Raw genomic sequence first — 13,429 nt, 5'->3', positions numbered from 1 at the left:
ACCTTCGAATAAGCGACCCTAACTCTAAATCCCCAATCCAACGAGAACAGGAAGTAGAGCAAAGATCCACAGATTCTAAGTCTATGACGTCCTGGATACATAAAACTTTAATGTATCCACTAAGCAACTATTGACCTATTGATAAAGATCTATTTAGTTCTCACATATGAAATTTTAATAATGCCAAAATACCCCTATGGTATTTCATTGTGGTAGTGTTGGTAAATTTTTAGACTTGTTGCCACATCACAACCATTCTTGGGCATATGCTAATCACTCCTCGGACCAGCATAGTTGATCAGGCTATGCTATTCCCAAGACTGATCATACATCCCCAGGCTTACCTGTGATGTCCAACAATCTTTACTTTTGTTTTGTCCTAAAATGATGCTGACCTTAGTATGTATGCATGCATGTATACTTTTAACAAAAGTTATTTATTCTTAAAGGTATAGTGGTTTTGAAATCTTAAAATCAGAGACCTTAGTCCCAATGCATTTATAGTTTGTATATCTTATGTGGTTCAATATACTTAGTTCACTATAAACAATGCTCTGATACCAATCTGTCACACCCCCAAACCAAGGATGGCGGAAACGTCTGGGGGTGGAGGACTTCATGTACAGTATCACAACAACGTGTATAATAGTGCTCAAAGTAAAAACAACCACCATAAATATAATTGCAAAAGTTACACCAAAGTATATGTTTACATGTTTCAAAAGCAATTACATTATGATGACAAAATAAATTTGTTGACGGTTTAGCGTCCCATCCTCAAAGCGATGAAGTTTGCCTGTTTCACTGACTTCCTGAGAATACAAGTAGTTTTAAAGAGTGTCAACACAAAGTTTGGTGAGTTCATAAGAGTTTTGTTTGAAGTAGAAACCGTTTTTCCTTGTAAAATCGATTTAGTTTGATTTCCAGAAAATCCAATATTTTCTTAGTTAAGTATGAATAGAAATAATCCTGCATGATGCATTAATGAACCCTAGAGTAATCCGTAGAGTTCCTCTATAATCGTCCAACATATATAAGTTATATAAGGTTTAACTTAGATAAAACGTTGAATATAGTGGGTCTGCCCCAGGTCCACAACCCAACGAGGAACAGGAGATGAGGCGGGCACCACCAATTCTAGGCCAATCAAGACTAAACTCTTATATGACTCAAACATATACGCTCAGCGACCATAGTTGAAGTCTAACAATTCTAGAGGAAATATAGTTTAATATCATAATAACTTTGTATAGAGACCCGGTACTTTGTATCTATACCCCTTTTTGTATAGAGACCCGGTACTTTGTATTTGTACCCATAGAGATAAAAGGTGATTTTAAATCAACATAAAACTCATTTAGGTTTTTAAAAATAAAATCCCGTAAACTTATGGATTGTTCCCTATGTGAGCCGTTATAATCATACTATGACTATGTGAACCTGCCACGACGTTCTCAGTGTCGCGAAAAATGAAATGACATTTGTCACCCGTAGACCTGCAGATCCCACTGTAGCTAGCAGCGAGGTGTGGGGTGTCAATCCCAATATAGATCTATATACAAGTATCACGTTCTCCCTCCAGGAGATTCTGATTATAACTACCAGGAATTATATCCCGCACTCGGACGTACGGGGAGAGAGATAGAGAAACTCACAATATAGGATAACAAGTTTACGTGAAATGTGTGTGAAAATAAATATTTCTTGTATGAATGTACCCTTCTTGTACGAGTGCGTAGAGTGATGTATCATAAACTATACCTATTATAGTTTATCTAAAATGTATGTACTATGTATGAACTCTTTTATGGAAAAGTATTAGTGTAGTGAATTTATCGAACTCTTTTCATAGTTTAATAGTGCGTGTTCCAAAATGAATGAATAATATTTAATATGAATGTTTTAGTTTCAGTCTATAATGATAAACTAGCAAGAAAACACATTCAAATATTAGAACTTATGATTATACACTTTGCTCAACATAATACAAAGTGTTATGATATTTACATGCTGTTGGCAAAATTTAGCAATTCTGCCCTGTTTTGGAAAAATCATAGAAAAATCATACGAAGTCGAAAACTAGATCCGTAAATTCTGAGAGTTCACAAAATGTGTCTAGTTTGCTCATAATTTTTATCACAATTTATAATGACCTCTAACTTGGGTGAAAAAGTCCATAATCACAGACTGGTCCGGATTGTTGTTTGAAATGATAGGCAGTTTTGTAAAAATCACCATAAATTGTAGAAAAATCGTATGGAGATGTGCAAGTAGCCATTTTAAAGCTAAAAACTTGATCTATTTGAACCTTGTACAGTTTTGAAAACAAAAATAGTTAAGATGCCCAAAACAGTCCGTGAATGGAGTTGAACTTTTCTGATGAAGGCTGTTAGAAAAATCTAGTTATGTTCTTAGTGTCTTAACTTGTATTCCCCCCCTGAAAACTTGAGAAAACATGAAAATGTAGGGGTATGAACTCACCTTGAGTGATTTCAGTAGATAAGTGTTGAAGAAGGAAAGTGTTCAACCTAAGAACACTTGAGGAAACACTTGAAGATTCGAAGATCTAACACAATTATGATGGAGTTTGTGTAAGATATTCATGATTTGAGTAGAATGAAGTGAAATAATCATAAGGAGGATGAATTATACTTACTAAGTGTGGAAGAACACTTGAATCCAGCCTTGGATCTCGAAAATTTGTGTAGAAGAGTTTGAGAGAAAAAGTGATGTTTGTTACTTAGTGGAATGAGAGAAATGAGAGAAAATGAGGAGTGTGGTTGATTGTTCCAGCTCAAAAACGTGGGAGTGAGTGAAATTTGAGTGTAAGGGAACATTGAAGTGACATAGGTAAGGTGGGGAGGTATGGCTGGTCATAGAGTGGGTGTGGGGTGGTTGCTTGTGATCATACGTCTTTGGACTCAAAAGTCAAGAACAATGTCTTATAATAGTCTATGTGTGTGTATCTCTTTAAAAATTCTGCAATTTCATCATTTTATGACCCCCATTTGCGAAGTTGAGTATTTATTTCCAAAAATGCGAAACTCCAGGGACAATATTTGAAATCTTCTGTTTTCTTCCCCAATTCGCATTCTACTGTGAAATACTTCGCATCTTCATTCTTACACCCTTCGCATCCCTTCGCATTAATCACCTTCGCATTTTATGACCCCCATTTGCGAAGTTGAGTATTTATTTCCAAAAATGCGAAACTCCAGGGACAATATTTGAAATCTTCTGTTTTCTTCCCCAATTCGCATTCTACTGTGAAATACTTCGCATCTTCATTCTTACACCCTTCGCATCCCTTCGCATTAATCACCTTCGCATTTTATGACCCCCATTTGCGAAGTTGAGTATTTATTTCCAAAAATGCGAAACTCCAGGGACAATATTTGAAATCTTCTGTTTTCTTCCCCAATTCGCATTCTACTGTGAAATACTTCGCATCTTCATTCTTACACCCTTCGCATCCCTTCGCATTAATCACCTTCGCATTTTATGACCCCCATTTGCGAATATTAACCCAATTGACTTTGAATTGACCAGAATATGACGGTTGTCACACCCAAGTATGGACTCGGCGAGTAGGTGCTGTATGGGGAAAACCCTAGTTTCCGGGGTTGAGCCCTATATAAAGAACATTATACCCCTCCACAGCCTCTCTTATTCCCCCCTTGAGTTCCAGAAACCCTAATCTCGTGGAGAAGAGCATTGGTGGAGCAAATTGGAGCTTGGAGAGGTGTTGCTTGGAGAAATCTTGAAGGAGAAGTGGTTTGGATCAAAGGGCTTTGCTTGGATTCGTGTTTAGCTGTTATTGAGGCATCTTCTGGAGGTAATATCTTCGTCCTTAAGCTGTGCATTCCTAGTTTCTTCATTTGGGGTTGTGTGGGATGCTTGGTTGTGTGATATTTTGGTGTTGGAGGATGGATCTGAGGTTGCTACCTCAGATCTGGAGTGGAGAAGTCTTTGAGTGCATTAAAGTCCCAACCTTTGTGCTATGAGTGAAGCTATCATGTCCCAAACCTTGGTTTTAAGGTGAAAATGGCCTAGATCTCGTTTGATTCACGTAAAGTTTGCCACTTTACGTGATGGATGGATTGTAGGAGGCTGGATCTATGTTTTGGATCAATTGCATGGCCTGAGATGCTTCTGTATGGATTCAGACCGGTGGAACTCGGCGAGTCACATGGGTGGACTCGACGAGTTGCTTGAAGATGGCCTTGAACTCGACGAGTTGGAAGAATAACTCGGCGAGTAGGTTGAAGATTGCCTTGGACTCGGCGAGTCCAGCTGGACTCGGCGAGTCATGTCGAGGAAGTCCCAATATTCCTGGTTGAGTCGACGAATCGGTGAGTCGAGGGATGACTCGGTGAGCTGGGTGCGAGTGGACTCAGAGTTGTTGCACTCGACGAGTCTTGGGGTGACTCGGCGAGTTGGGTCACTAAGTGAGGGAAGTCTGAGCATAAGGACTCGGCGAGTCATCGGGTTGACTCGGCGAGTAGGGTCTGGCAGGGGTTGACTTTGACTTGTCCAGGGTTGATCAGTTGTCTTCCAGGGGTATTTCGGTAATTATGGGTATTTATTGGGTTGTTGTTGATGTTCAGTGGAGGAGTTGTGTCAGAGTTCGAAGCAGCGGGATCTTATCTTTTCAGCCGTCAGTTTCGAGGTGAGTTATCCTCACTATATCAGCAGGGTCTAAGGCACCAAGGCCGGCCCTTTATTGTATTGAGATTCAGTTACGTTTATCATGTTATTGCTGGTTGTGTCTGCATCCTGGTAGTTAGGATGGTACATGCTAGGGGACCTTGTAAAGGTCAGTCCTCGATATGCAGAGTAATGCTATGCTAGTGAACGGGTAGGTCGGTAGCCCGGTTAGAGTAATGATATGCTATGTGATATGTTTACTCGGTTTGTTGATTATGACTGTTATATGAATGTATGCTTTGTGCACATGGTTGTTTGGACTGGAGATGGGTTGAGGCGGGTCCTGCTTTGTGCTGTAGGCCAAGATACCCAGGGCGGACCGGTTGTTCCGAAGGCCAGCGAGCGGTCCGGATAGGCTGTAGGCCCCATGAGGGCGGACCAGACGTGCCGAGGCTCGGGGAGTGGACCAGGCCGACTGTAGGCCCGATGCGGGCGGACCAGTCACACTGTAGACTCAGAGAGTGGACCAGGTGGGTTGAAGGCCTGATGCGGGCGGACCAACCCCACTGTAGACTCGAAGGACATGACTAGACCCGGAGGATGGATCCGAAGGACTGAAGGCCCGATACGGCGGACCAGTCACGTTAGACCCGATATGCTTGGTTGTTCTATGTTCTGTTATGTTATGTATGATTTATATGTTTTGGGCCGGAAGGTCGTAGCCTGGAAGGGCGTATGCGTGGTTGGTATCTTGGGGGTATCTCACTAAGCTCTCGGGCTTACAGTTGTGGTTTAATGTTTTTCAGGTTCTTCAGGAGACTGTGGCAAGGCGAAGGCGCGATCGTACCGCTCCTTATGATTTCGTAACGACATGATTCTGGGAATACTTAAATGAATTGTATTGAAAACCTTTTTGTAAACATTTTAATGAAAATCGGGTTGTTTTGAAAATTTTAAATTGGTTGTGTTTTTCGAACGTTACATTTTTTTTTCTCGAAAAGCAAAAGTTATTTCCTACCACAATTTTTTTAAAATTAAAACAGTATAGCTTTTTAAAACAAAATATAATGCAATATTTTTTTAATAACATAGTATTTTTAATACAAATAATTTTGTTAAGTGTATTTTTGTATAAAATAGTGCATTTTTTTAATATTTTTATTTTAATTTATAAATTTAATGATGTTAAGTGCATATTTTTATGTAAAAATAGTGCAGTTTTTTTTAGAAAAATAGTGTAGTTTTTTAATAACGTTTGTATTTATTTGCATACACCTCATTTACACGTGTTGTAATTAGTGTTTCGCAGCATACCATTATATTCATCTTCTTTTATGTATTTTTTAGTTGAATTGTACAAACAACAAATATACGAATAATGTATGTTCGAATTATAATTTGAATTAATATGTTAGAGACTAACATGACAAATAAAACTTGAAACCGTAAACAACAAACATATAAAACCCAGTTTGGTATCAGGAACATGATTGAACCGAAACCATAAACAACATTACAAAAATCTAATTCGGTCGAAAATCTGAAACCTAGTTTATTACCCGGAACAGGACCGGACCGAACCCGGACCAGCTACAGTAAAAAATGATCTAATTTTCAGGTAAGGCAATTCATGATTTTTGGTCATCGGGCCGATCGCTCAGACTTTGTTTAAAAGGATTATCAATATGACGTTTGATAAAAGTATCCAAAATATATAAATTGAGACAAAAATACAGGTAAAATATGAAGTTTTTTTTTTTATAATTATTAAATGATACATTTGAAAGAATTTAATCTCAATAAATTTGTTAAAACGTATAGTCTATATAACTTATAAAAACTAAAAAATTATAGCTTATGTGATTACCCAAAAACTTAAATAAATTAATAAACAACTAATTATCGCTTTGCCAAAAAAATAAACTTTCTAGCATCCGTAGAAAAACAAAATCAACCTATTTCCAGGTGAAAAGATAACAACATCCCCATACCTACTCTTGATAGATTCTCCCAATTTTGTTTGTTTCATGCATCTACCATTAAACAAAGGAAGAAAAGGCCCACCTTCACCGAACGTGTATTGAAGCTACAAATTGGTCCAGTTCATGTGGACGTATATATGCAGTATGCTGTCGCCTTATTAGTGTCGTATGCTTGCAGGATACCTCATACCGATGGTCAAAAATCCACTTTTTATAAGGTCGATATAAGATACCCGAGGTAATTTCAATTCTGTCATCACACAATGATTAACTACTGGTTATGGTGGTGGGAGGCCGATAACGAAAGAGACAACCTTTCCCGGAATATTCTCACAGTTTCCGTTCCAATAATATTACTTCTATGGCACAAACTGACGTCATCCTACGTCAGAAACACCACACTTCCCTTGCCACCAGGTCCCTCCGGCTTACCGGTGGTAGGCTACCTCCCTTTTCTCACCTCCAATTTACACCAAAGATTCACCGACATGAGCCACCGTTATGGTCCCATCTTCAGCCTGTGGCTCGGAAGAAAGTTCCATGTAGTGGTGAACTCCGTAGACCTCGCAAAAGTCGTGGCTCGTGACCTTGACCAGACCTTTGCTAACCGGAGTCCTCCGATCACCGCCCTAACCATCACCTACGGTGCACTGGACATCGCATGGTCCAACAACAACACCCACTGGCGTACCATGCGTAAGCTTTTGGTGAGCCAAGTTTTGAGCAACGCAAATCTTGATTCATGTCAGGGTTTTCGAACAGAAGAAGTGAGAAAGACAGTTAGAAATGTTTATGCCAAGATTGGGACGAAGGTTGATGTTAATGAAGTTGCTTTCGATACAGAACTTGAAGTTGTGACAAGCATGTTATGGGGTCGGAGTAAGTCCGGTGAAGAGAATGATCCCGGTGGTGTCTTACATGGATTCCGAGAAGTTGAGTTCAAGATAATCGAGCTTCTTGGAGCACCAAACGTATCTGATTTTATCCCGATGTTGTCATGGTTCGATCTACAGGGAAGGAAGAGAGAAATGGAGACGCTAAAGGTTCATCTTGATCGAATTTTTGACACGATTGTGGAAGCAAGAATCAAAGCTAAAATGGAGGGAGAACTTGAGGAAATTGGAAGGAAAGATTTTCTGCAAATCTTGTTGGAGATTAAAGATCAAAAAGATTCTCCAACCTCACTTAACATGGATCAAATAAAGGGCCTTCTATTTGTACGTCGTGTTTATACTTACTATTATTATTATTTTTTGTAACAATTTAAGAACAAATACTCATAGTAAAATTGTTTTTTTTAAAAAACAGGATATCTTGACTGCAGCAACTGACACAACATCGACGATGGTGGAATGGGTGATGACTGAAATTTTGCATAATCCAGGAGTAAAGACAAAGATTCAAGAAGAGTTAACAAAGGTTTTTGGTATGAACATTGTGGAAGAACATCTTCTTCATAAACTATCATATTTAGATGCAGTCGTGAAGGAGACAATGAGGGTACACCCACCGCTTCCTCTCCTAATCCAAAGAAGCCCAGATGAATCTTGCAATGTGGGTGGGTATCTTATTCCAAAGGGTAGTATCGTTTATATTAATGTTTGGGCGATTCATCATGATCCTAAGAACTGGGTGAATCCATTTGAGTTTAAACCTGAGAGATTCTTGAAGGGAAAATGGGATTACAATGGAAACAATATGAAGTTTTTACCATTTGGATCAGGGAGAAGAATATGCCCCGGAATTCCGTTGGGGGAGAAGATGTTGATGTATATTTTGGCATCGTTATTGCATTCATTTGAATGGAAGTTGCCGGAAGACGATGAAGAGTTTGATCTTTCTGATGAGTTTGGATTTGTGACGAAGAAAAGGAAACCGCTTGTTGCTATACCCTATCAAAGGCTATCGGATGAAAGCCTCTACATATGATATAATATATTTGTAAATAAATAAATAAGATATTCTAAGTGGTCTTTAGATCTTAATTCTTAAAATCATTACTGTATAGTCCCTTGGGATTAGAGGTGAGATCGATGATGCTTGATAGTTGTCGTCCATGGTCACTCAAATTGAAATATTATTAAATAAATAGACATTATTGCTTATTAGTGGGTTATTTAATTAACATATCTTTGGACCCTTAATTTGACAAATAATTTAAGTTTATCTTCAAATTTTGGTAAAAGATTTGGACAACATTACTAGGACCCTAATATTTAGTGATAATTAGCCGACAATAATGACTTGTGCTCACCAACCACCACCCATACGAGGGCAAGTGTATACATCATTACATGTATGTGTTAAAAGAGAGGTAGTAGGTGTTGCCCTCACCTATCATCTATTGAGGAAGATGATTCAAGTCCTATTTGAGAGATAAGTAGAACTAGGGGTAATTTATGAAAAAAAAAAAAAAAAAAAAAAAAAAAAAAAAAAAAAAAGAAAAAAAAAGTTTAAATGACAATGAAGTAAATGCAAGTGTAAAAGTAAAGGCAATGAATGCCTTGTTGGAGTGCACAGAGTGCAGGCGGGTTATCCGGCTTCACATTAGTACCATCAGCTACTTCTTCAAGTTGTTGCTCCTTCTTCCTTGCTATTGACTGTTATTGAATGTCTATTTTTTTTTTAAAAAAACCTATTACTTTCATAAACCACTTTCAACCTCTTGAAAAATCACACCTGGTTTTACAACTCTCTCCAATCTTAACATATTTCATTCCAACCTTCTCTGGTCCTTTCCAACCTTACCCTATTCCATTCTAAGTGGGTTCTAGTAGGTACAAATCCAAAAATATGGGTCAGAAGTGGAAACAGTTCGCTAAAATTTCTAATTTTCATTCTTGAAAGTTGAAATTCAATTCTCAAATCATCCACAATACCCACAATTTTCACCCTAATATTCTCAATTTGCCATGCAATATTCTTATAAATAATTTTAAATTCAAATAGGGCAAATTTAAATTTAGGATCTTCTCTATTTTTTTTAGAAGGTTGTTAATAGTAATAATTAAGGTAGTTGATAGTAATAATTAAGAGAGAGAAAAACAATTAAAAAAATGTTTTTTTTTTGAAAACAAGATAATCAAGATAATTTATTAATGAGAATGATTATGTAATAATAATAGTAGATTGGTGTATCCTAGACTAGACTGATGTGTAAAAAGAAAAACACTTTGTTTTTTTTTTTTTTAAAGATAGGATTGTATTAATAAAACAGCACAAAGCTGGACAGAGTACAACAATAGAATTTTCAAACAAACACAACTTAATAAACAAAGAACATAAAGAAAAATGGAGTTTGGGCTACAACTATCAACTTTCCTATACTTATGCGAGAATATTTTTTGAAGCCCAGCTGCACCCCTCATACACTAAAGCTATTACCAAATTTTGAAAGTAACCCAAAGCCACTATTCCTAGCGAATTCCGCCTCCTGTAATGTCGGGGTAAAATAGACTCGATATTCAATAGGCATGTAATGCAGGGGTAAAGTTGTCCAAGCCGATTTCAAGGATCTGTCTCCAAAACTAAAGCAGTAATCACCCTTCAAAACAAGACAGTTTACCTCACCACAACTTCTGTGAAACTACTAGCATGGGTTGCAGGGGTAAATTGTCCGAGCCCGCTTTATTGAAATGACTTCAAATGAGATAACAAACCAACCTTAAAAGTAAACATTTAACCAATGATGTTGTGCAACTGCAAGTATTCCCAAAAACCTGCATATGAGTATTAGATAGGAGAAAAGGGAACATGAAGAAAAACACCACACACACCAAAGAAAAAAGCGTACACCCCCCCCCCCCCCCCCCCCCGAATATACTAGGATACTCAGACACAACACACACTCGACAAAGAACCAGAAAGAAGTGTTACAGCTAGCAGCCAATTCAACCTATTAAGTTTCTACCCACATGAAAAAGAAACACCCACCAAACACACACTAGGCTGCAGCTAACATGCACCAAGACACCAAGGGACTCATATTTTATACCCAACCCCCTCCCCCCTCTTCCCCAGGCTTAGACAAGAAAACTTGTGTTAATAGGATCGCAACACCAATTTCTCCATCCAATCGACTTTTTTCTTAGTCTGGAATTAATCCAGAGGTGAGAGAGAGTTTGTATGTTATTTAACAAACCTTTGTGCGTGGCTTGATCGTTCAAATGCGCTTTTAGATTTCTGTGGCTCCAAATTACCCAAATATACACAAGTATGATGGCTGATTGGAATTGAATTTGGTTACTCGACCCCATTCCATTCTTCCAGAATAGTAGGCCATATAATCATATTAGTTGGTCTGGGAGTAGATGCCACCAAACATTGAGATTTTTCCAGACTTCAGTCGATACTTTACAACTCATGAAAGGATGCTCTTCTGTTTCTGGTTCCTGATTACACAAAACGCACAGTTGATTGTTACCAATCCCCCTTTTAACCAAATTCACTCTTGTTGGGGTTCTACCATGAGCCACCCTCCAAGCTAAGATGTTTATCTTTTTAGGGACGAGATTGTTCCAATCCCACTCGATAGCAGTTCTAGGTAAGATGGAGCTGTCAATGAGATTTCTTAGGGAAGAAACCGAGAATATCCCTAAAGACTCTAAATTTCAAGACCATTTGATATGCTGGGATGATCTGGACTCTGTAAATAGACTCTTGAAATCTATGTTTTCCTTTGAGAGGATTGTCGGAAGATTTGCAATGTTTGCCCAACAACAACTTTTCCTTTTTGCCCTCATATCATACTTTACTCGATCAAATTGCTTCTAGTTACAATATTTTAAAAAAGATATGAAATAACGTATTCCATATAAAACTATTTTTTTATTTTTTTATTTTTTTTATCTATAAACAAAAATATCTTGACTAATTAATTGGAACATCTTAATCTATCTTTTCAATTTGATTATGTAAATAGTATATATTTATAGTTAACAATTCTCGATACGATATGAAACATCACACGAATCCGACTGGTATACATTGCACGAGATGGTCCGTGGTCTAGGTGGCCACAAACCACGACCGTGCACACCACCCCGGTGGTTCGTGGTGGGTCATGGTCGTGGCCTTCCGTGTTAAAATCTCTTTTTACATTTCTTCCCCTTCTAACGGCTGTTTTGCAATTCTTCAATATTTACCTATAAATACTACCACTCATCTTCTTATTTTTCATCCAATTCTTCTCCCTTTAGATATATTTTTTTGTTGTTTGATCCTTTAAAAACCATGCCTCCTAAAAATAAGTAATAGTCAGAAGAGGAAGAAAAGAAATTAGCACAAGCATGGGTGACAGTTTCGGAAGAAGACGTTGGTCAAACTTCCGGTTCTTTTTGAAGAAATGTTGAAAGTGTTTCCATGGTTTAATGGGTTGTGCAATTCGAAATGTTGATGAAATATGCTTGAAGTGTCGCAATATGAAGGTCAAATGTTCTGAGTTCAATGGAATTTACAACTTTTTATAAACAACGTTCATGAAGCCGATATTGACCCGGTTAATGTGACCATGGAACAATATGAAACACAAATCATCAACGTTTTAGTCATGTTAAAGCTTGAAAAAAATTGAAGAATTCCCCAAAAATGGAATAACCTTGCTTAAAAAAACACAAATTAGAAGTTTGATATTTTTAATTTTTTAATTATTAATGTTATTTTTATTGTTTTTTTACTTAATGTAATTTTTAGTTTTAAAGTTGTGTTTTTTTCGTTTTAATTAATGTAGTTGTTAATTAATGTAATTTAATGTTTTAAATGAATGAAAATTAGTATTTAAAAAAACTATTATATGAATTTTTGAATTAAATTTAATTAAAAAATGAGGTGGAGTGGTGTGTTAGTGGTAAGTATCCCATGTTAGTGGTAGGGGAATGTGGTGCTGATGTGTCACCCACCACATATGTGCTATGTGGTGGGTATAAAGGATGATATAATAAAATGATTTGAATTGAACTTAAATGGTTTTGGGTTATTTGGTACCAGACTAAGGATAAGTATTATTACGGTTTTAATAATATATTTCAATTGGTAATTATGTTTGACGACTTTTCAATAAGATACTTTACCAAAAATTTTACTTAAGAACACAAGCTTTATTATTAATTTTAGTAATATATTTCGGTTAGTAATTATGTTTGGCGTATAAGATATTTTACAAAATTTTTTACTTAAGAACACAAGCTTTATTGATTAAAAATAGAGGCAAATAACTTTATAATAGTATGAAATATGATAAAATGAAAGTAATGTATACATGATTGTCACCCTAGGATATATCAATGCCCCACTAGAAAAACGGAATAAGATTTATTAAGGTAATTAAATTTTCGGGTTGTTCACATATAAGTAATTATCTTTTTTGTACACATCTAGCTAGGTAACAAACTTTTTGTAACTGTTCACATATCACCATTATGATCTGCTGTAGCAGGTTGCATCTTGCTACAACAGCTCATAATGGTATATATGAACACTTTCAACAAGTTCGTTACCTTGATGTGTACAAAAAAATAGTTACCTAAATATGAACAAAATCAAATCTAAGAGTAAAATTATACGAATGGTCCCTATAGTTTGGGGGAATTTGTGCGTTTGGTACCTAATTTATTTTTTTAATTCAAATGTTCCTTACTGTTTATTTTTGTTGCGCGCTTAGTCCATGTCTTACCTAAAAAGATTATTGTGCCCTTATTAATTTATTTTTTTAATTAATTTTCTTATTTATGTATTTGTTTTTATATGTTTAAAAAAATAAATAGACCCCACATATATGTATATCCTCACCGTAAACCTGAAAC

General features: G+C 36.7%; 1 protein-coding gene across 1 annotated transcript; it reads left to right on the top strand.

The window, feature by feature from the left end:
- Positions 1–6,695: 6,695 nt before the first annotated feature.
- Positions 6,696–8,734, top strand: LOC145000588 (cytochrome P450 monooxygenase 76AD131-like). Its single transcript, XM_078959840.1, has 2 exons — positions 6,696–7,846; positions 7,938–8,734. Exons 1-2 carry the CDS (start codon positions 6,893–6,895, stop codon positions 8,556–8,558), a joined length of 1,575 nt encoding a protein of 524 aa, XP_078815966.1. The 5' UTR covers positions 6,696–6,892; the 3' UTR covers positions 8,559–8,734.
- Positions 8,735–13,429: the final 4,695 nt, after the last annotated feature.

This window comes from Lactuca saligna, chromosome 6 (assembly GCF_052625555.1).
Source record: "Lactuca saligna cultivar CGN05327 chromosome 6, ASM5262555v1, whole genome shotgun sequence".
Taxonomy (NCBI): Eukaryota; Viridiplantae; Streptophyta; class Magnoliopsida; order Asterales; family Asteraceae; genus Lactuca; species Lactuca saligna.
The sequence above is the reverse complement of the archived record's forward strand: the minus strand, read 5'-3'. Positions and strand labels throughout refer to the sequence as shown.